General features: G+C 41.3%; 1 protein-coding gene across 4 annotated transcripts in view; it reads right to left on the bottom strand.

The window, feature by feature from the left end:
• Positions 1 to 4,079: 4,079 nt before the first annotated feature.
• GOLIM4 (golgi integral membrane protein 4) overlaps positions 4,080 to 24,726 on the bottom strand; it is an 84,834-nt gene continuing 64,187 nt past the window's right edge. For 2 of the 4 annotated variants that reach the window (XM_032407262.1, XM_032407264.1), the window contains 6 exons: positions 24,009 to 24,091; positions 16,483 to 16,592; positions 13,756 to 13,923; positions 13,358 to 13,426; positions 6,088 to 6,168; positions 4,080 to 5,775 (listed from right to left, as the gene is read on the bottom strand). In XM_032407262.1, the coding sequence (XP_032263153.1) occupies positions 5,626 to 5,775; positions 6,088 to 6,168; positions 13,358 to 13,426; positions 13,756 to 13,923; positions 16,483 to 16,592; positions 24,009 to 24,091 (661 nt within the window). In that variant the 3' untranslated portion in view covers positions 4,080 to 5,625. The remainder of the gene's footprint in view (positions 5,776 to 6,087; positions 6,169 to 13,357; positions 13,427 to 13,755; positions 13,924 to 16,482; positions 16,593 to 24,008; positions 24,092 to 24,726) is intronic. The other 2 variants (XM_032407263.1, XM_032407265.1) reach the window with 1 other exon arrangement.

The following is a 24,726-nucleotide window of genomic DNA, read 5'->3' as shown; positions in this document are numbered from 1 at the left end:
AAAGTTAATGCCAAGGATTTTCTCTCAGCCTAATCTTCTATCTATCTATCTATCTATTTAATCTATCCATCTATCTATCTGTCTATCTAATCTATCAATCTATCAATCTATCTATCTAATCTATCTAATCTATCAATCTTATCTATCAATCTATCTAATCTAGCAATCTATCTAATCTATCTAATCTATCAATCTATCTAATCTATCATCTATCTATCTATCTATCTATCATCTATCATCTCTCTATTTAATATACATCTGGAGCTTCCAGGACTCTTACTTCTTGTGACCTGGGAACACTCAGTTGTAGCAGGAAGAAATAAAGCTGATACAGAATACTGTAATTTATATATAATGCTGAAGTAATCAGTATTCTTTAGGTTGTATGTGATTGAAATGAACCTCAAACTTGCTGAAGAAAAAAAAGGGAGGGAAACCAAAGGAAGTCAGAACCTGGGAATTTGAATACCATTCTCCTTATCATTCTGTCTCTGTCTCTCTCCCTTTCCCACTTTTCTTCTTCCTCCCTGATATCCCAATCCTGCCCCTCATTCTGTATTAGCTTCATTCCTTCCTTCTGCAACTGGGTGTTCTCCAGGTCATGAGGATGATGACTCCTGGAAGCTCCAAATGTACATTTCCTTCCACCGTCAGCAGCCAGAGAGAATTTCTCTTATCAAGCCTCATATAGAAATCCTAGAAGGGGGCGCCTGGGTGGCTCAGAGGGTTAAGTGCCTGCCTTCGATTCAGGTCATGATCCCAGGGTCCTGGGATCAAGCCCCACATAGAGCTCCCAGCTCAGCAGGGAGTCTGTTCTCCCTCTGCCTCTACCTCTTCCCCTGCTTGTGCTCTGTCTAGCCATCAGACTACAAGTTGAATGTAACCTCATTGGAAACCCAGAACCAGAACCACCCAGACAAGTCATTCCTGGATTCCTGGCCCACACAAACCTGTGCTCTGTCTCCTCTCTCTCTCTCAAATGAATACATAAAATCTTAAAAAAAATAAAAAAAGAAGGAACAATGGTTGGTTTGGGGACCAATTCTGTGGTTACAGGATTAGGCCTTTCTACAAATGAAGAGCAGAAGGGGAATGGTATGCAGACAAAAGGACAACCAGCGGATGAACACATGGACTACTCCATCATACCAACTGGCCCTCCGCAGCAGGCAGTCACAAGACCCAAGGACATTCTAAGAGAATATTGCATCTAATCCTTGGCTTGGGCGGGGCTCTTTTAAGTCTTAATTGATTAATGTATTCTGATTTGAAAACCTCTCTAGATTTCGTAACTCCACCAACCTGTTTCTCAAAAAATTCTTTATTCCTCACACTACAGTGGATGCTTCTGAGAAGATAGACATACAATGTTACATTTTCCTTTGACCATGTATCTTTCTCTGATCAAATAATTCCAATTTCTTGGTTCCTCCTTAAGACCCTATGGCTGAGATTTTGCTCATTTTTTTAAATTTTTGACTCCCACTAGATTTGTTTTTACAGAATTTAAAGCACACCTTCTTAATATATGAAACTCAGAATGTGACACTGGATAGTGATCCATTCAACCCCGGCTATATTTGGAATTAACATTGGAATCAGATTCACCTGGGAAGGAATCCTAGCTCTGCCACTTATTCATTGTATCATCTCGAAATAATCAATATTCTTAGATGAGGACTGTAAGATATTCATTCATCTAGTAAATATTGAATATTTGAAGGTATCGGTGTTTGATTGCAACAATAAACAAGAGAAATAAGGTCTCCACCCTCACCGAACATGTATGTCAAGAAGAGTATAGATTACGTTATAGGCTGTTTCCATACACTGTGGTAAGTACTGGGATATGAAATACAGGATGTTATAGAGGGACACAGAAAAGGTATGCCACCTAGACTGAGGGGCGGGGCGTGAGTGGAAGGTATCCCCTTCCCAGAGGAAATGGTATCTAAGGGGACACCTAAAGCAATGAGTCAGGCAAAGAGAGTGAATAGGAATTGAACAGTGTTTCTGGGGAGAGTAGGTAGTAAATTTACCATGATACAAGAAAGCATGATTTAAAAGAACTGAATATTAAGTATTAGTCAGGAATATTCAGATGGCAAGTGACAAATCCATTCCCAACTAGCTCAAATGAAAAAGTAGGATTTATTTGCTCATTAATCAAGCTATGGGTAGACTTGGCTGGCATCAAGGATGGCAAGATATAGGGACTGAAAAAATGGCACAACCCTCACCTCTGCCTGTGCTTTTGGTTTCTCTTTGTGGGTTAGTTTTGTTCTCTACTTCCATAGACTCCACACAACCGAGAAAATGGACACCAGCTATCCTAAATTAACAACACAATAGCTTTGGCATTGGTAAAGGCTGGTTACTAAGACATTAAGAGAGGAATGTGCTTCATAAAAAGGAGCCAGATTTATCATGATTCAGTATTAGAATGTAAATCAGAAGGTTGAAGTGATAAGATGGGGCCACATCATGATTATGTAGGTTCTATTAAAGAGTTGGGAATTTTCCCTACGTGGAAGAGCAATTTATTAAATAATTTTATAATGGGGGAGTGTTAGTTACCTTTAGAAAGGTCACACTGGCACAGATTTTAGGGATTGGTAGGAAAGAGCAAATGAGAGAGTTAAGGGACTATTGTAATAGTTCAGGTAAAAGGTAACAGTGGCCTGAACCAGAATAGTAGGGATGGGAAAAAAAAAAAAAAAAAATGGGCAAATTTAAAGATATTTTGGTAGCATCTGTAGGGAGTGAAGACAGAATTAAGGACAAACTTTGTTTCTGTTTTGGGAAGCTTAGCGAACTGAGATACTGAACCTAGAAGGAGGTTTTTGGTGGGGAAAAAAGGCAAATTCAGCTTTGCAAATTATAAATTTGAGGCGGAATGAGTCATAGAAAGCTAGGCTGAAGAAATAAATCGGGAGACATGTGTCTAAGGCATCGATGGGGAGAGGGCTGTAGAGGAAAGACCTTTAGGACAAAAGCTGAAGAACACTAATATTTAAGGGCAGGCATAAGAAGAGAATCCTGAAAAAAAAAAAAAAAAAAAAAGATTGAGATAAGGTAGCCAGGATGGTAAGAGGAAAACTAGGAAGAGATAGTACAATAGAAGGCAAAAGAAGATTCGAGACTAGAAATTGACTTTTTTAACAGCTGTGCAACATGCCACAGTTTAGATGTACCACAATGTCATGAGAGGACTGAAGACAAAACAGAACTCAAAGCAGTTACATAATGTCAAATGCTCCAGGAGGGCAAAATTCTTCAGCTGTGAGAAGGGGGATTCCATCAACCTTAAAGGATTGCTGTGGGGATAAAGTGGGTCCTATTCACACACTGCCTGCATTATGAAGGCATTCAATAAATGTCAGTAATTTTCCTTTATGAAAGTGAGTTGCTGTGACTTACCTGTGGTTCAGAATATACCCTTCCTCCAGGATCTTTTAAAATCACACTTACAAATACATAGTCATTACATTGTACTAATGTGTTTTTTTGTGTTCCACTGTCCTTGTCCCTAATAAATGTGCCTTTTCCCCCCTTCTGATTATGTCACTGGGCCTAAATCCTTTGATTTATTGACTGCACCAAAAGTCACAGATTAATTGTCAAGATAAATACAAGTGACATTTTATTTCTGCACATCTCATTAATATAGCTCAACTCTGACTGATTAGTTCTCTTCTAAACACTTGGTGCCATACAGAGTAGAATGGTTTGGGCTGGTTGCTTTCCTAGGGGGAATTTAAAATGTGTTTCCTTGTTTCGTGTGTGCTCACATGACAGTCTCTTACATTTCTCTATCTATTTCTATTTTCTTCCCCAAGAACTAGCTCAAATAAAATGACAATTCTTAGCTCTTTCTTTAGGAGAGGGGGAAAGAAAATCAAGTACCAATCCAGTTAAGAGAGAGACAGAGAGATAAGGAAAGTAGGAACAGGTTGGAAAGGCATTTTATAATTCATTAATCTATACTGGTACCTCCTAAAATTTTTGCTTTTATAAAAGAGGACTGAACAATAGGATCAGAAACTAATAAGAAATCACAGACTTCAAGAGATTTACCACTTTTTATAGCTTTATTGACTATTACGAAGTTTCAATATGGTTCAAATAATTAAATACTGCAACTGGGACATTAAAAATACAAACTAATTTACCAAAATAATTGTATTCTGAATATTATGTACAATATTATACATTTTACATTACATAAAGGGTTTTTATACATAAAGGTAAAATTTGATTTATGATTATTGAAAATCCCAAATACATTTGAACAAAACATTCCTATGCATACATACATAATCACTCCACTGGGATAATCAAAATCATACATGAGTGTGGTTATTAAAAACTAACATTACATTCATACAACAATGGTAGAAATTAAATGTCCTTATTAATTTGAGAGTATTATTACAAAACCACACACATATGAATTATATAACCTAATTCTATATATTTAAAAATCTTTATGTAGAGAGACAAATATGTCTTGATCCCAAAAGAAATTTTTGATTTTTAATTTTTTTATTTTAGGGGACTTTTGTAGTCATTAAAATGCCATACATGGGCATAACACAGGCTCCGATCCCAGCAAACAGAAAAGTCATGATGGTCTATCATATCACCATGGGTATTTCACTGTATAGTTTTCAAAAAATAACCCTATTCGACTGTATAATTTGGAATGCCTTCATATTCATACTTGTCATCAAAGTGATTACATATTGAGGAACAGAGCTTATGGGGGAAATCTATATTACTGTAGAGAACTAGATATCACTAGATGATTTCAGGAAAAAAAGAACTGAATGGGTGCTCACGTAGAAAATAGCACCCACACACACTAAATTAGTTACTAAACAAGGTGTCAGTCCTTCAGGAAGGTTAATACACTGATGTGTCCTACCTTGTTTGAATACTGGAATATCAAAGTCCAGAATACTGTGTCATGAGTTTTAGTACCATCTCATTTTAAAATCTAATTCGAGAACAGCTGTGATTTGAAGTAAAGCCAAACATTTTTCTAACTGATACGAGAAGTCTGAAAAACAATGTCTTTATAACCAAAATGCCTTTCCAATTTATGTCAGTCTGTACGTGGATCTTATTCGAGAGACAGAGGGGTGAAAATTCCATCCGAACTATACACGAGAACCTCGGAAAGGCGGCAGTTAATAAACCGGCCATTCTCCTTAAAGGCTGTACAGCATTTTGCAGTATTCCCTATTTGAAATCCTGTATCTTATTAAAGGCAAACAACAGAACACCTGGAAACTAGAAGATAGAGAAGTAACAAGCTGAAATATACAAAATCGGTGCCCTTTCCAACATCACATAATCTATGAAAAATGAGATTCAAAGGCTAAGGGTTGCTTTATTGTTTGTCTTCTTGTTCGTGTGTAGCTTGAATATAAAAGAAGCTCTAACCTAGGTTATCAAAATATATTCATATAAATGTATGAGCATTTCTAATACAAAAGTTAAAAAAAAGTCTAAATTCTTAATTTTTGTAATTAAATATCCTAGAGTTCAGTAGGCAGATTCATTTCTGAGCAGCTTGAGAAGACTCGGTGGGCTGCGCACTGTCCGTGCGGTCGGGCGCCGCTACATTTCCGCTCTGCGCCGTGATTTCTCCGCAGCTGCGGCCCCGTCCTCCTCCTCTTCTTCCTCCTCCTCATAGGGTTCCTCTCGGCCTTTGGGGCGGTTGTCATCTCGAACTTCTTGTTCTTCGCCATCATTGTTTTTTTCATCGGCCTTAAAGATAAAAGAAAAAGGGAAAACGAAGAGGTAGGGTATAGAGCTAGTGATATAAGTAATTCCCCCCTTTAAAAAAAAAGTGAAGTTATTCATTTTTAGAGAAAGGAAACGGCTGGAGGAATAAGTTCCGACAGGCAATGGCGCTAGTCTTTCCTAATCCTCACGTTGTCACAGGTTTTCCTGACTCTAGGTTGGCCTGTTACACTGCTCGGCACCTGAGACGCACCCGCCGGCATCTCTACCCCACCGACCAGACGTGTCCCCCACGCATGCGCACACGAGCAGGAGCCATCTCTGGCCCATACATACGTTCTCCTCATTTTCACCATAGGTCTCTTCAGCATTATGCTCCAATTCCCTTTTTTTCTCTTCAGTCAAATCTTCCTGAACCTGAAAGAAACCAGAGATACTAGGTGACCCTTTTTATCATTTAAACACTTGCAACAACATATTTTGATCTCCAAACAGCTCATTAAAAATAGCAGAAACAAAATTAAACTAAAAATAAATTTGAAAAAAAACAAAAGTCTTTTTGAGTCAAAGATTTAACTTGTCTATTAGCTACAAAGAGATGTATAATACACCTCCTACAAAAAATCAATGCCATTGATTCAGAGCTAGGACTTTTGTGTTTGAATTTCTCATTTCTTTAAATAAGTGTTAACCCTGCAAGTATAACACCTGAGGAAATTCAGCTTATAAAATTAAAATGGGAGCAGTTTAACAGGCCAGCCTAGAAGATGCGAGAACTGCAGAAGTCTGAAGGCTCTGACAGAATGTAAGTTCCAGGATGACAGGAGCCATCTGTCTTACTCAACTGTCTTTAGTACCTAGATGTGTACCTGGCACATGGCAATTGCTTAATAAATATTGGTGAATGCATCAGTCAATGAATGAATAAGTGAATCAATGCAAAAAATACCTGCTCTGTAAAGGCACAGAAAACAGACACCATTACCTATACATGATGTAGTAGAAAACAGAGAAAATGTATATATATAATCCTGTAATTAAGAATAAAGTTCTCTGGCTAAAATATCTAGAACATAGAACACAATCATTTCAATTTCTTCATGAAATAGTTACTAAACTGCCCCAAATCCCTACATCTCTTCAATGTTCTAACATGACATTTCTGTTTCAAGTAGTTTTCTTTTATGTGTGCTATTACTATTACGTGTCTGTCACTGATCCCAATTATTTTTTTCAAAATGTAAATCAAAGAAAGTACCCAAATATTTTTGCAAAATAATATCTATTTAATGATTACATTCCACAAAAATACAAGGTAAAATATATTTTCTAACTTAACTATTTTGAAAACCGTATGCATGCCAAAAGATTGAAGTCACTTGAATTTCAAAAAAATTGCTGCCCATCCATTAAGCATCAAGTAGTGTCCTGGGACTAAAAGAAAACCTGACCTGTCCTAGGACAGTGGTATAAGAGTAGGTCTTCCTGAATAACACACAGAATTACGAGTTTGGGGGTGGAGGTGGGGAAGGGGGTGTTAAAAATCCCAGAAATGGGCAAGGGAAGGAAAGCACACAGGCGTTACACTTAAAGAGGAACAAATTAAGGCTGCCTCAAAGTGTCCAGCCCAGGTGTGAGAGGAATGAACCACAACCCACCACATGAGCTTTGGTAGGAACCTGGCTTGTTAAGAGCTGACAAAGATGACCCTTCAAAGAGGCCTAGACAAAGCCCAGCTTTATTGAACCTCTTCTAATCAGCCCAACGTCAGCCTGACTCACAGCCCCTAAACTACAATAGAACCAAATAAATACATTCTGGGGACAGTGGCATAAGGCTTTTTTTGTATTCACATGTCCCAGTGGTGTGAGCTAAAGAGAGACACCCTAGTCTCACCTACAGGCTCTTATCAGTGGTCCGTGACATCTCTTCTGCCCTTTGTCAAAGACTCTCATAACAACACTTGAGATGAAAACACTGCATTACTAATTTCAGACTACATATATTAAAGCCTCACTAACTGAAACATCGTTAAATTGCCAAAGTATCCCCATCAATTTCAGTGAACAAAGGCACGTCTTCTGTAGCCTTAATAATGAAAATATACTAGTGAACACCAAACCTAGTTTAGTTGGGGTTGGGAAGGAACTGCCTTGAAACTGCAATATGGTGGGAAAGAATGTATAAACCAGGGTCCACAGATTTTTTTTTTTTATAAAAGGCCAGACTTAGTAAATATTCAGGCTTGCTCAGCCATAAAGTCTCTGGAGCAGCTACTCAACCCTACCGTTGGGGTGCAGAAGCAGCCTTGGACAATACGTAAACAAAAAGCCATGTTCCAATGAGACCTGACTTACAAAATGGACCGAGGCCTATAATCTGCCAAACCCTAACACAGGCTGTAGATTTAGACAGACCTGGATTTAAACCATGGCTCCTAAATGCTAGCTGTATAAAAATCTATTATGAAAATTTGCCAGCACATACAAATAAAGCAAACAATTCAGGGAACTCCTTACAGCCATTACCAAGGTTCAAAAGTTAGCTCAATGTTGCCACCCTTGCATCACCTATCAGTGTTTTGTTTTGTTTTGTTTTTTTTGATGACCTATTCTTAAAAATTCTAGATATCATGTAATTTCATCCTTACCCATCTCAGTATGTATCCCTAAAAACAATGGATTTTTCTTACAGAACCACAATGCCATTATCACGCCTGATAAATAATCCCATGGTATCATCTAATGTCTAGTTCCGACTTAATATTTTCCTGATTATCTTCAACATGTCGGGCACCTGGGTGACTTAGTTGGTTAAGCATCTGCCTTTGGCTCAGGTCATGATCCCAGAGTCCTGGGATGGAGCCCCGCATCAGGCTCCCTGTTCGGTGGGGAGCTTGCTTTTCCCTCTCCTCTTACTCCTCCCTGCCCCCACCCCGCTCATGCTCTCTCTCTCTGTCAAATAAATAAAAATAAAAAACAAAAAACAAAAACAAAACAAAAAAACCCCAAAACTGTCTGTTTACATTTGGTTTGGCCTAATCATCATCCAAACAAAGGCTATACCTAACAGCAGTTCTGCTCCCTTTTTTCCTTAATGCTATTGACTTGTTTTCCTATAGAATGACCCACACTCTGGATTCACTGGCTTCTCTGAAGTATCACTTAACTCATTCCTCCAGCCCCCACATTTCTTATAAAAGGAAGTTAAAGATCTAGGTGAGCTCTAATCATGGTTGCAAAAATAACAAGCTGTATGACTTTCAGAAACTTAGCTAACCTCTCTAAGGCTCAAATTTCTTATCTGTAAAATAAAAGGGTTTGATAAAAATCAGTGATTTTTAATTTTGTAGGGGGGGAGGGGAGTCATGAACCCTTTTAAGGCTTTGGGAAGAAATGCAAATTTAAGCAAATAGGCACAGATACACATAATGTAACATAGAAGTTTCAGGAGGTTCAGACTTCCCGAGTCCACCTGTGGCCACCTGTTCTAGGAATGCTTCTCCAAACAGTGTGTTCCTGGAGCTCTGATTCCTAGGCCCCAGCACAGATAAGATCAAAATCTCCAAGGGTAAGGTCCGATCCAGGAATTTGTACCTTTCACACACTCTCTCCAAGGTGATTCTTAGCCACAGCAAAAACTGAGAGCTACTAGCTTGAGTGACAGTGAGTGCAGGGTTAAGAGTGTCTCTGGCTAGAGAGATAAACACCCTTACCTAAATTCTTTCTTCTCTTCCCTGGAGATCTATTGTAGAAAATTTGGGTTGTTTATCAGTTGTCAATAGAATCTGAGGTAAGAAACCCTGATGTAAATTACTCTTTAATCTAGGAAACCCACAAATGAAAATTTTGTAATTTTCAAATTTATAGATATACATTATTATTCTGGTAATATATTCTTCGTGTTTGGAACAAAAGTAATGCAAACTCATCTTAAAAGGCATTACTGAAAAGGAACAAAATGATATGGAGTTTCTAATTTTCAGATATGCTTAGACTAATAACAGAAGCCAAATGTTACTCTTTTATAATGGAGACACACCAATTATGTCTTCCACATTCGACCCTCTTTAGTACCCTGATAAAGCTGACGCAAACATTTTGTCAAAGATTTCCCAATACTACTGTTCCTCATTACTCATTTTTAGTCACTGAAATCTAATGTCTTAGGCATTTTAGAAATGGTCCCTATGTGATGTAGCAAAGTTTAATCGCCAAAATAAGACGGATCTACTGAGTCCGAAATGGGCTTTGGCTTTCACATCAAAGATGTCATGGGATGAGACAGGAACCAGAAGACTGAACTTGAAGTAGTGCATATTGCTAGAATCTACAGATGTGGATGGAGTGGGACAAAGGAAAGGCCTTCGGCACCAGCAGCTCTCGTGAGGGACACCATAGCTGGCTGAGTCTCAGTTAGCAGGAGCTGTGCGCCTCACCAACCCCGTGCTGTGGTGACTCACAGGCTGGCGGTCCCCCTACCAGCAGCTGAGCGACCCTGTGTGCGCTCTCCCACGAGTGTGCAGATCCATCTATTTTCAATTGTATTTGGAGGAAATGAGCACTCAGAGTTTTCAAGCTTACCTATCTATCTATCTATGTAACATATATCTTTTTGAACATTTAAACCACTTTTAAGCACCCATAGCACTTTCTGGCAATGCCATTAATTTGTCTTGTTTGCTCGTAAGTAGATAAAAAATCTGGAAAGTAAGCAACACGGGGATGGGATGCCCACATGAATGTCCCAAGCAGTGAGCCATGAACACTTGTTCATACCCATCGTTTTTATGTCGTAGAAGGATAACGCTATTGAACTAAGATAAAAGAAGGCAGGGATAGTGCAAATGTCCAAAAAGCCCACTTATCTCGGGTCCCACTGTCTGAGCTCAAGTCACAAGTCTGATGGGAGGACCCTAGCAAGATGCATTTCCTCCCTAGGAGCAAATGCTGATGGAAGTCAGGTGACGTGGGACTCACGGGAGGGGAAGCAACGACAGCAATGGGCCTGTAGTCGGTGTACTCTGAGGCTCAATGCAGAGAAGAAGGACACGTATGACACGGCCCTGCATGGCTTTCGGAGTGTCCCACAAATGTCTCATGTGCATCACTTATAAACATGAAATGGGTTCTCACATATTGCATTCCTTTCTTTCTCATTTTGCTGCAGTCTGGTGAGAACTTCGTCTCTATTACTAGTCCTTAAATGGTATTCGGGAACCACTCTTCTCCCTCCTCCAGGGAAGAACTGGGAACAATGGGAAAAGGTGGGAAGATCCAACAGCTAAGCATCGCAGGAACTGCCCGAGGAAGCACCACAGTCTGTGTAAGGGCCACTCAGGGGCAGAGAGGGGAGTCACCCGAGGAAGGAGAAAGGCAGGCTGAGAGCACTCCTACATGGCAGGGTGCACGACCTCGAGCCTACGCAAGAGGGGGTCCGAAAGAGGGGCAGAGACGCCAGACAGGAATTCAGAGCAGGGAACCAGAGAAAGAGACGCAGGCCCCGCTGCAGGGAGAAAAAAGGGCTCCGGTGGGCTCAGCCGACCTGAGGGACACGAAGAGCAGCAGTCCTCACCGCGGCCTGTCACCACTCTCTTCCCTTCCTGTCTCTTTGTTTTTTCCCTATCCTTGACCCCGCTTGGATCACAGGAGTGCTCTCTCCACTTTAACTGACATAATATGAAGGTAAAAAAGTAATCAGTAAATACTGATTAAAATTTTATGTTTACCCTTCTGCATTTTTAAAAAGAAGCCAAGGTGAACGTCCTCTCTTTTAATCCCTCACAGATATGTGGCATCTGACATAATGAAACAGAATAATATTTGTCCAGACATCCTGTTACAAGACAAGTCCAGATGAATACCTTTTTCTTGCAAAATGTCTTAATATTCAAGGCTTCCAGTTTTCCTAATGCTCTCTTGTGATACCACAGCTCAGGATCTTGATCAGGATGAACAGCAGGATGAGAACAGAGAAAGAATAAAAAGATCAAGCCAGAGTGCCCATGACTAGAGCTATACGTTGCCAATGGCTGTAAAGAGCAACATCCCTTTCTGTTTTTCTGGTATAAGTGCAAATTTTAGCATTAGCTCTGAGACGTGGATGACAAATTCAACAAAACTGAAAAAGCAGGGAACTATGCACACGAGTAGAGTAGCACATGTATTCCCCAGTGGTGGGGGTATCTGTCTGGGCTGACATTTGTCCATCCATTCATGCAGTTCCCCTTAGGGCTAAAGCCCCATGTCGGCAAGAAGCCTGGCTGACAAACCCCTCTGAACCAGAGCTTTACTGGGCCAGAGAGAGACTAAACATAGGGCCTCATTCAGAGCATATCCCCAGGTATGGAGCTTCAGTGGTCCACACAGTAGAGCACTGTGACTAACCAGCTCCAATCATTCACATTCATCCATCACTTACACAGATGTGTCACCATGATAGGTGCTCCTTGAAACTAATTAACAATAATCTGCCAGAAGTTTACAATAAAAAGTAAACTAAAATGAAATTTAAGAAATTCCACCCATGGAGGGATGCCTGGGTGGCTCAGTCGGTTAAGCATCTGACTTCAGCTCAGGTCATGATCCCCAGGGTCCTGGGATCAAGCCCCGCATCAGGCTCCTTGCTTGGTGGGGAGCCTGCTTCTCCCTCTGCCTGCCATTCCCCCTGCTTGTGCTCACTCTCTCTCTCTCTTTCTAACAAATAAATAAATCAAATCTTTAAAAGAAAGAGAGAGAGAGAGAGAAAGAAAGAAAGAAAGAAAAAGAAAGAAAGAAAGAAAGAAAGATTGATTCCACCCATGGAGTGCCTAGGTGGTGCAGTTGGTTAAAGCAGCCGACTCTTGATTTTGGCTCAGGTCCTGATCTCAGGGTTGTGAGATCGAGCCCCGTGTCAGGCTACGCGCTCAGCATGGAGTCTGCTTGAGATTCTCTCTCCCTCTCCCTCTGCTCCTCCCCACCCCATGCTCTCTCTCTCTAAAATAAAATAAATCTTTAAAAAAAATGAAAAGAAATTCCACCCAAATGCATTTTATTCAACTGAGCTTCTTACATATTTTTCCTTTTCTTTATTGTTAAATTTCATTATGACACTAAATTCTTAGGAGGTAAGACAGGCAAAAAGTAGAGACTCAAAAACTTTTTTGGAAGGCGTTAAGTGTATTCTGACGGACACTGTGGGGCCGGGCACCGCTGTGAGGCAGAATTGTGGCAATGTCTACAGAGCAAGTTACAGGGGTCATTCCAGACTCCCCTCAATAGGCAAAGCTTTGTTCTTCTATCTTTTATGAGGGAAAGAAACAGGAGAAAATATTCTTGCAGAGATCACATAGACCTAAGTCCCCCATTCCCAGAAGGCCAAATGTCTTCTTTCAGTTCAAAATTTCTAATGAGAACCAGAAGGAAGGATTTTATGACCCTGTTTTTGTCCCCTCCTAACCAAATGTCTCTACTTCCACGGTCCATTTCCTCTTGCAAGCACCCTCTCTCATCCCGCCTATGTCTTTCTGAAGGTATCTACAGAAGGCGGGTCAAAGCCGATGCCGCCACTTAAGGGGAGTGCGATGCACCAAGCATCCTGACGAGTTTCCTGCGTTCCGCCTCCCTACCTCCTCCTCTCCCTCTTCCTGGTACTGCTCGTCCACATTATCCTCCTGCTGGTCTGGGTTTCCTGCCATCTGTTGAAACAAAAGGGGAAGCTCAGGTTACTGAACACTGGAGATGTGTTTTACAGTACACCGAGACAAAGACCAAGCTCGCAGCCATAAAAAATGTACTTGCAATGCATCAGTGGCCAGGAAATGATGAATAATCCTTTCCAACACAAAGCCTAGGAGGTGTGTTACCCTCTCTCTGAGTGGGGGCATATCGTTTCACATAATGGCCTAAACCCCAACCAAAGAGGCAAACCTTCTGTCAGCGTGCGTTAGGACTAACTTTTTGCATAAACCAGGCAGTTCTTAAGATGCCCAGGTTAAAACCACCCTCTGCACTAGCGTCTGCTTACCACCAAATGCTCCTCCATCTCTGCATTCTCTTGCTTTTGATTACTTTGTTTTGGCTCTTCATTTTCATCTGGCAAATTTTCTTCTCTCACTTGCTCAGCTTCCTCAAATTCATCTTCGCCTTGATTATTAGGGTCATCTGCTGGGTTTATATCCTCTACAGCTGCCCTCTGCAAAATTTTAATAAAAAGCAACCACTACTTCAAAATCCAGGATCAAACTTAATTTCATTTGAAAGGCCACACACACACTGGCAGAAAATGAAATCGTCCTCCACCAGATTGTGCAGATCCATCCTTGCCAGGACTCGCAAGTACACATACCACTGTCAAAAGAGAAAACTTGCTTTATTTGTCAGAGGCTGAATGAATCAGAATGCAGTACAAACAGCACTTGTTTTCTGTAAGCGATTCCAAAACAGTCCTCCAAATTCTGTCACAAGAAATGTGAGCACAACTAAATAGACAACAAGAAAAACAGCTAATAAAAGCCGAAAGACCAAGTAGGAGAAATCATTAAAATGAGAGATTTAGACAGGCAAATTGTAACTTCTTTCATGAGTATGTTGATTTTTATACAGACAAACCTTCCTCTGCCAGTGATTTCTCACGTTAAGTGGGTGGACAACCGTCGAAGAGTGAGAAGGCCCCAGCGGAAAGAACCTAAGAAAGGGGCTGTGAAGGAGACAAGAAGGGGCTAAGCCAGTCTCTGGCAGTATATCTTGAAAAACCTCTCCCTAACCCTGCTCCGGCAGCTCTCAGTGAGGGGGTTCAACAAATGCCCTTCATGTGATCAACTGGAGAATTATCTCTATTTTCCACTCAAACTCCCGAAGCACCTTTCAAAATAATACATGTCCTCATAAGGGTTCAGAGTTTAAAGCCCAAGCTGGGCAGATACGGTAATGCCTGCAGGAGCCTCCCGATGCCTCCAGGGTCACCAACAGAACACTTAACGGAAGCGGCAATGCTTCCCAGAGATGAGGCCTCAGAGTGAGACTGAGTCTCTAACTGCTGTTCTCCAGACAACAGGACTCTACTTCAATTCACTTCGGGGCCTTGAATATAATCAAGGGCTCACCGCAGTCTCAGCTGACTTATCATGTGCACACCCCTGGTTATACACTTCACGCAAGTGCAGATGACGCTCTTCTTGGGAATACAGGGTGACAAATCATCACCTTCACACAACGCCAATTACTCCACAATCTCATTCTATAGATTTGTTTTCGTGCATTATCAATAATTTGTGTGGAAACACAGGAAAAATTTAACACATTCTCTTCAGAAAAAAAAGTACCAAAAGCTTTTGCAAAAGCCCACAAAACGTACACACTGGGTCCAACTCTAACCAAGTAACAAGTAAAGTTTAATAGGCACGGTTGTTATGTTCAAATAAAACAGACGGTCAATTATAACTCAATGAAGCTGGACAAAATTAAAAAAAAAATAAAATAGATGAGACAAAGAGAGACAAGTAGGCTAACAATTTCTAATTAAAAGAAGGGATGGGAGGAAGGCCAGCAGCGGGTCCTCTGTAAACCGCGGATGGGAAAGTAAAGGGTTACACAGTCCAGTACTCGAAGTATACAGCACCTCCCGGGGTGGGGCGGGGGGCACTGGAACAGGCATCCTTTTGCTGCCCCTCCATCCCTGTCAGGCGCACACTGCTTTCTTGCTCCTCTTGCAAGACACTCTCTTGCCCTTTCACAGTCTCAAACTCCCTCCGGCTCTCCTGCTCTCTGGAGCTCCTGCTCTTTCCTGAGCATACTTTCACAAGTGCTGATCCACAGGCCGCAGGCGAATGTGTTTGCCACATCCCTGCGCAAGTAGAAAAGCCATTTCCATCCAAGGGGCTTCAGGCAGCTATCAGGAAGCCTTTCTCAATGATTACCAAGGAAGGATATGGATCCTCCTTTCCATACAAACAGGACCCATACGGTAGCATAGACTGGATTTCATAAACATGGTGGTTGATTTACTAGCAAAAGATGACAGGAGAGCTAAAGTGAGCAGTGAAACTCCTCTACACATCTGCACAAGAACACGCTCACTGGACCCTTGCTTGCCTCAGGTCCTGGGCCACACAGCTGAACTGAGAGTCCAGGGTCCTTCTTCGGTAAACCCAAAGAACATTCCTGGTTAGTAGGTCTCTACCAATTTATATTCTAATTTTTCTATTACACCATGGTACCTGAGCAGATTTTTCTTTTACTTCTCAAGCCACGCATCCTTATCCATCCACATATTGATTAAAATGGCCCCTGACTGCTGGGCCTGACTGGTGGGAGATGACAGAGTCACAAGACATACATAACGCGCTAGTGGACTGTTCAACGGGCTCCATAATGGTCCATTTCCTTTCTCCGGTTCTCTAACTCCCACAATTGCTTTTTTTTTTTTTTCATCTTTCAGAATGACTACATATTTCAATGCCTCTCAATTTTGCTTTTCTCAGTTTTAATTTTAATAAAGTTGGCAAAGGGAAACTCCTTTTATGTTTTCCCAGAACAACTTTTGAGCCGGTCTCATCACACACGCATGCCCCTGGTTTACAGTTAACAACACTGCTCATGTAATTACGCAAGCCACCTTCCTCGGGCACTGACGAAATAACACACACATCTGGACCCAGAGCTGGAGCCAGAGGCCTGGCGTCAGGCAAACCTTCAAGTTTCCTTTCCGCTTTGGGGGTTTCCAAGTGTCGTGACCAAAAGAGAGGACACTTACATCTGCCTCAGATTCCGGATCGGTTTCGTGGGGCCCCTGATCCTGAGGCTCATGTCCATTCTCTGGGTCATCTTCTGCCTCATCTTGGTGCTGGTTGTCTCTCTCATAGGCTAGCAAATGGAAGGAACTAACATCAGTGCAGAAGAACCAGACAGGATTCCGCCCTTTCACTCAAAGAAAAGCCACTGGTGGGCTTTCCTCCAGACCATTTCTCCCAATCTCTCCTCCAGAGAGGTTAATTTACCATGTGGCGTATATCTCAGCTTTTCTGAAGGAACCTATGTCCTTTTCCCAGACCGTGTGTCTAAGAAGATGGCGTGGGTGAGTGACACCATTCTTACCTTCTGAAACAGATGTTTATATCAGCAGCTGCATTCTCCCCCTTGTTATGCAAAAAACAATAACCAAAACTTTCCCAGTAAAAGAAAGCCCAGTCAACTGGACACTGCCAAAATTGTTAAAATTTGGTAATATCAGAGAAAATACCAAGGTACCAAAAGAAGAAACCAATAATGTCTCAGGAAATGAAAGAAAGAACAACTCCATCTGTGGAGCTCAAATCAAATCCAGCCCATCGTGTGTCATCTGATATGGCACTGATGAGGGCTGCCTCCAGACAGATACATCTCACATTTCAGCTCCCACAGACATTTACTTGCAGCTTTTGGAAAAAAATATTTCCATAAAGGGAGTTTAGATAAGAGCATACAAAGAGAAGAACAAACAACTTTTTAAGTAAGATGTAAGAGGAAAGGTTAAGTACATGGAGAGTATTTAGCTTATAGAAAATAAGGATGCGAGGAGGGGGAAGGAGGGCAGAGGAGTAGGGGACCCTATTTCAACTGGTCCCCGGAATTGAGCTGGATATCTACTGGACCACTCTGAGCACCCATGAAACCAGCCTGAGATGTAAGAAGATCTGGATCTCTACAAACAGAATATCGCAGGCGGTTGGATTCAAGGTATGAAGCGGGGAGCTGTGATTCCGCGGGCAGATATCGGAGGATAAACGGCAGCGGGAGGGTGCCTGGCCGTGGGCATCCTATACCGCCGGTGAGCGACAGCCTCGCGTGCTGCGGACGGGCACAGACTCGCAGACCAGTAGTGGCAGGGAAAGGACTTTAGGGCAGCCCCCAGGGTGGAAACCCGGAGCAGCAGGGTCGCGCCTGCGAACTGCAGCCCCCGGGACAGAAACCCGGAGTGGCGGGGTCGCGTGCGTGCAATCTGGCGGCTGGCGGGTTTTAGAAGCACAAAGGGCAGAGACGTGCTCCAACCTGGAGGCAGGACTGGGAGCACTGTGGAGGGGCGCACAACCCAGGTCGCTGCAGTTTATAACAGCATGGACAGAAACGGAGACAGTGTGGCCTGGAGAGCTCACTGAAGAATAGACTGCGATCTCTGCTCTGAGGCAGAGGGTTGGAAATGGTCTCTTCTGCTCTGACTTGAGGAAGAGACGTGGAAAGCCGCCAGAAAAGCCGCCAGAGAACAAAAGCCCCAAAAACTGATTCTCACTGAGCCCATCCCCCGCCACAGGGGCGCAGGGCAACTCTGCCCGAACAGGGTTGCCAGAGTAACAGCACGGCAGGCCCCTCCCACAGAAGTCAGGCTGGGAAAACAAGAGGCCAGCAACCCTAAGGTCCCAAGAAAACAGGTGCATCTTGCTTGGGTTCTGCTCGATAATTTGGACTCTATACATTCCCTCAAACACCCATCAACAGAATAACTAGGAGGAAGAGCCCCCAAAATAGAAAAGACTCAGAGATTATGACTTATGCTGCAGATTTACAAATGGATGCAGATATAACCAAGATGTCAGAGATGGAATTCAGGCTAGCAATTGTGAAGACAATGGCTAGAATGGAGAAATCAATTAATGGCAACACAGAGTCTCTAAGGGCAGAAATAAAAGGTGAATTGGCAGAACTTAAAAATGCTATCAATGAGATCCAATCCAATCTAGATAATCTAACAGCTAGGGTAACTGAGACAGAAGAGAGAATAAGCGATCTGGAAGACAGTGTAATAGATAAAAAGGGAAAAGAGGAGGCCAGGGAAAAACAACTCAGAATCCATGAAAATAGAATCAGAGAAATAAGTGACACCATGAGGCGTTCCAATGTCAGAATAATAAGAATCCTGGAGGGAGTGGAGAGAGAGGGCTAGAAGATGTATTTGAGCAAATCGTAGCTGAGAACTTCCCTAATCTGGGGAATGAAACAAACATTCAAGTCCTAGAGGCAGAGAGGACCCCTCCTAAGATCAAGGAAAACAGGCCACCACCCCGGCATGTAATAGTAAAACTTGCAAATCTTAGAACCAAGGAAACCATCCTAAGGGCAGTTAGGGGGAAGAGATTCCTTACGTACAGAGGGAGGAACATCAGAATTACGTCAGACCTATCCACAGAGACCTGGCAAGCCAGAAAGGCCTGGCAAGACATACTCAGGGTACTAAATGAGAAGAACATGCAGCCAAGAATACTTTACCCGGCAAGGCTTTCATTTAGAATGGATGGAAAGATGCAGAGCTTCCACGACCGGCAGAAGTTGAAAGAATATGTGACCACTAAGCCGGCCCTGCAAGAAATATTAAGGGGGGGTTCTATAAAAGGAGAAAGACCCCAAGAGTGATCTACAACAGAAATTTACAAGGACAATCTATAAAAACAACGTCTTCACAGGCAACGTGATGACAATTAATTCATATCTTTCAATAATCACTCTCAACGTGAATGGCCTAAACGCTCCCATAAAACGGCACAGGGTTGCAGATTGGATAAAAAGACAGGACCCATCCATATGCTGCCTACAAGAGACTCATTTTGAACCTAAAGATACATCCAGACTGAAAGTGAAGGGATGGAGATCCATCTTCCATGCCAGTGGACCTCAAAAGAAAGCTGGGGTAGCAATTCTTATAACAGACAAATTAGATTTTAAACTAAAGTCTGTAATAAGAGACACAGAAGGACACTATATCATTCTTAAAGGGTCTATCCAACAAGAAGATCTAACAACTGTAAATATCTATGCCCCCAACATGGGAGCAGCCATCTTCATAAGCCAACTGTTAACCAAAATAAAGAGTCATATTGATAACAATATGTTAATTGTAGGAGACCTCAATACTCCATTCTCAGCAATGGACAGATCATCTAAGCAGAAAATCAACAAGGAAACAAGAGCTTTGAATGATACATTGGACCAGATGGACCTCATAGATATTTACAGAACATTCCACCCTAAAACAACAGAATACTCATTCTTCTCGAGCGCACATGGAACTTTCTCCAGAATAGACCATATACTGGGTCACAAATCAGGTCTCAACCGATACCAAAAGACTGAGATTATTCCCTGCATATTCTCAGATCACAATGCTCTAAAACTGGAGCTCAATCACAAGAAAATATTTGGCAGAAATTCAAATACTTGGAAGCTAAAGACCACTCTGCTCAAGAATGTTTGGGTCAACCAAGAAATCAAAGAAGAACTTAAACAATTCATGGAAACAGATGAGAACGAAAACACACTGGTCCAAAACCTATGGGATACTGCAAAGGCGGTTCCAAGTGGGAAATACATAGCCATCCAAGCCTCACTCAAAAAAATAGAAAAATCCCGAATTCACCAACTAACTCTACACCTTAAAGAACTAGAGAAAAAGCAACAAACGACTCCTAAGCCACACATTGGAAGAGGAATAATTAAAATTAGAGCAGAAATCAATGAATTAGAAACCAGAAACACAGTAGATCAGATCAACGAAACTAGAAGTTGGTTCTTTGAAAGAATTAATAAGATCGATAAACCACTGGCCAGACTTATCCAAAAGAAAAGAGAAAAGACACAAATTAATAAAATTATGAATGAAAGGGGAGAGATCACGACTAACACCAAGGAAATAGAAACAATTATTAGAAATTATTATCAACAACCATATGCCAATTAACTGAGCAATCTGGATGAAATGGAGGCCTTCCTGGAAACCTATAAGCTGCCAAGACTGAAACAGGATGAAATTGACAACCTGAATAGGCCAATAACCAGTAACGAGATTGGAGCAGTGATCAAAAACCTCCCAAAAAACAAGAGTCCAGGGCCTGATGGATTCCTTGGGAAATTCTACCAAACATTCAAAGAAGTAATACCTATTCTCCTGAAGCTGTTTCAAAAAATAGAAACAGAAGGAAAACTTCCAAACTCATTCTATGAGGCCAGCATTACCTTAATCCCCAAACCAGGCAAAGACCCCATCAAAAAGGAGAATTTCAGACCGATATCCCTGATGAATATGGATTCCAAAATCCTCAACAAAATCCTAGCTAATAGGATCCAACAATACATTAAAAGGATCATCCACCACGACCAAGTGGGATTTATCCCCGGCATGCAAGGGTGGTTCAACATTCGCAAATCAATCAATGTGATAGAACACATTAATAAGAGGAGGGAGAAGAACCATATGGTCCTCTCAATTGATGCAGAAAAAGCATTCGACAAAATACAACATCGTTTCCTGATTAAAACTCTCCAGAGTACAGGGATAGAGGGAACATTCCTCAAGTTCATAAAATCCATCTATGAAAAACCCACAGTGAATATCATCCTCAATGGGGAAAAGCTGAGAGCCTTTCCCTTAAGATCAGGAATACATCAAGGATGCCCACTCTCGCCACTATTGTTCAACATAGTACTAGAAGTCCTAGCAACAGCAATCAGACAACAAAAAGAAATAAAAGGTATTCAAATTGGCAAAGAAGAAGTCAAACTCTCTTTTTGCAGACGACAGGATACTTTATGTGGAAAACCCAAAAGACTCCACCCCCAAATTACTAGAACTCATCCAGCAATTCAGTAATGTGGCAGGATACAAAATCAATGCACAGAAATCAGTTGCTTTCTTATACACTAACAACGCACCTGTAGAAAGAGAAATTAGAGAAACGATTCCATTTACAATAGCACCAAAAACCATAAGATACCTCGGAATAAACCTAACCAAAGAGGTAAAGGATCTATACTCTAGGAACTACAAGACACTCATGAAAGAAATTGAAGAAGACACAAAAAGATGGAAAAATATTCCCTGCTCATGAATCGGAAGAATAAACATTGTTAAAATGTCTATGCTACCCAGAGCAATCTTTACCTTCAATGCCATCCCGATCAAAATTCCAATGACATTTTTCAAAGCGCTGGAACAAACAATCCTAAAATTTGTATGGAATCAGAAAAGACCCCGAATCGCCAAGGAAATGTTGAAAAAGAAAAACAAAGCTGGGGGCATCACGATGCCCGATTTCAAGCTATATTACAAAGCTGTGATCACCAAGACAGCATGGTACTGGCACAAAAACAGACATCTAGACCAATGGAACAGAATAGAGAACCCAGATATGGACCCTCAACTCTATGGTCAAATAATCTCTGACAAAGCAGGAAAAAACATGCAATGGAAAAAAGACAGTCTCTTCAATAAATGGTGCTGGGAAAATTGGACAGCTGCATGCAGAAGAATGAAACTCGACCATTCTCTAACACCATTCACAAAGATAAACTCAAAGTGGATGAAAGACCTCAATGTGAGACAGGAATCTATCAAAATCCTAGAGGAGAACATAGGCAGTAACCTCTTTGACATCGCCCACAGCAACTTCTTTCAAGATACATCTCCAAAAGCTAGTGAAACAAAAGCAAAAATGAACTTTTGGCACTTCATCAAGATAAAAAGCTTCTGCACAGCAAAGGAAATAGTCAACAAAACAAAGAGGCAACCCACAGAATGGGAGAAGATATTTGCAAATGACACTACAGATAAAGGGCTGGTATCCAAGATCTAGAAAGAACTTCTCAAACTCAACACCCAAAAACCAAATAATCAAGTCAAAAAGTGGGCAGAAGCTATGAAAAGACACTTCTCTGAAGAAGACATACAAATGGCTAACAGACACATGAAAAAATGTTCATCATCATTAGCCATCAGGGAAATCCAAATCAAAACCACACTGAGATACCACCTTACACCAGTTAGAATGGCAAAAATGGACAGGGAAAGAAACAACAAATGTTGGAGAGGTTGTGGAGAAAGGGGAACCCTCTTATACTGTTGGTGGGAATGCAAGTTGGTACAGCCACTTTGGAAAACAGTGTGGAGGTTCCTCAAAAAGTTAAAACTAGAGCTACCCTATGACCCAGCAATTGCATTCCTGGGTATTTACCCCAAAGACACAGATGTAGTGAAAAGAAGGGCCATATGCACCCCAATGTTCATAGCAGCAATGTCCACAATAGCCAAACTGTGGAAAGAGCCGAGATGCCCTTCAACAGGTGAATGGATAAAGAAGATGTGGTCCATATATACAATGGAATATTACTCAGCCATCAGAAAGGATGAATACCCAACTTTTACATCAACATGGATGGGACTGGAGGAGATTATGCTAAGTGAAATAAGTCAAGCAGAGAAAGTCAATTATCATATGGTTTCACTTATTTGTGGAACATAAGGAATAACATGGAGGACATTAGGAGAAGGAAGGGGAAAATGGGGGGGGGGGGGAATTGGAGGGAGAGATGAACCATGAGAGACTATGGACTCTGAGAAACAAACAGGGTTTTAGAGGAGAGGGGGGAGGGGTGATTGGTTAGCCCGGTGATGGGTATTAAGGAGGGCGCATATTGCATGGAGCACTGGGTGTTTTATGAAAACAATGCATCGTGGATCACCACATCAAAAACCAATGATGTATTGTATGGTGACTAACATAACATAATAAAATTAATAAAAAAAAAAAAGAAAAAGAAAATAAGGATGCAAGGTAACTTACCATCAGGTTCAAGTGTACCAAGGGATTCATTAAATAAATAAGAGAACAAACTGTTCTCTCGTCTTACTGATAATGGAACAAAAAACCTTAAAGTGCTGTACAGGGGGACATAAGGAAAACAATTTCTTGACTAGAAGGGCTATAAAGTATCAGAACAGGCTATAGAGGGAGTTTGGGTAATCACCTTCTTGTAGGCTCTTTAAAAAAAGGATACATATCTGAGTGTTAGATTTGCCAGAGAGACTGTTACTCTCTAGTTCTATTATACAGTAAGTGATATTTGATAAAATACATAGGAGATGCTCACCACAAGTGAAAGCTACTATTGCCTTAATTTGAAAAACTTTTAAAGGCAATGATCCAAAGGCTTCCAAGGTAAGGTGAAAATGGAGCCATTTCCCAGAGTATAACAGCCCTATGATAATGTGTCAGAAATAACAATTCAGTATACAAAAAATATACAAAAAAGCTTAAACGACAGGAAAAACATTAGAAAGGAAATAGATGATCTCAAGCTGTCTGGGCCACCAATGTGCACTGGTTGGGAGGAATACTAAAAACACAACAGCAACAACAAAAAAAGACACACAGTACACAGATCTCCTTTGTGTGTACTCAGACGTGCGCACTACTCTGAGTTGATATTACATGTTACCAAGTAATCTTATTAACATATCCATCATCTAAGAAGCCTCACCACCTCCTTCCTCTTCTTGGATGCCCTGGTCCTCGGCTCCCTGAACGATATCATGATCCATAGCATCATAATGAGCTTGCTGCCTGTAAGGGACACAAACGTTATCAATTCAGTGACAGATTAAGTGGCACAACTGGCCATAAGTAATTTATATTTAAAGGTAGCGATAAACAAATTTTTCAACGTTTTTTAAAAAGTCATAAATTTTTTTTCAACCTTGTGCTATTAGGTTTCATAAAGATTCCAGATACAATTTCAAAGGATACTTTAAAAGAGATAAAACACCTTTCACGTGTGATAAAGCACAATAAAGTTAGCACAAAATCTGCTAGTTATTTTGAGACCTAAACTAAGCTGGGAGACCTAACATTTTTAATCAGGGGTTAAAAATGTTGATTATTTTAGAAATTAAATATTTGGAAATTTAATTCTCAAGCTGTTGTTTTGCCCCAGCCACAGGAGACACTCAAGCTCACGGGTAATAAATACACAAAACTGTTTGCCACCTGCTTATAAGAACAAGGGGATGGGGCGCCTGGGTGGCTCAGTCGTTAGGCGTCTGCCTTCGGCTCAGGTCATGATCCCAGGGTCCTGGGATCGAGCCCCGCATCGGGCTCCCTGCTCCGCGGGAAGCCTGCTTCTCCCTCTCCCCCTCCCCCTGCTTGTGTTCCCTCTCTTGCTGTGTCTCTCTCTCTGTCAAATCAATAAATAAAATCTT

This window comes from Phoca vitulina, unplaced genomic scaffold (genome assembly GCF_004348235.1).
Source record: "Phoca vitulina isolate PV1807 unplaced genomic scaffold, GSC_HSeal_1.0 scaffold8, whole genome shotgun sequence".
Taxonomy (NCBI): Eukaryota; Metazoa; Chordata; class Mammalia; order Carnivora; family Phocidae; genus Phoca; species Phoca vitulina.
This window is presented reverse-complemented; position numbering and strand designations above follow the sequence as displayed.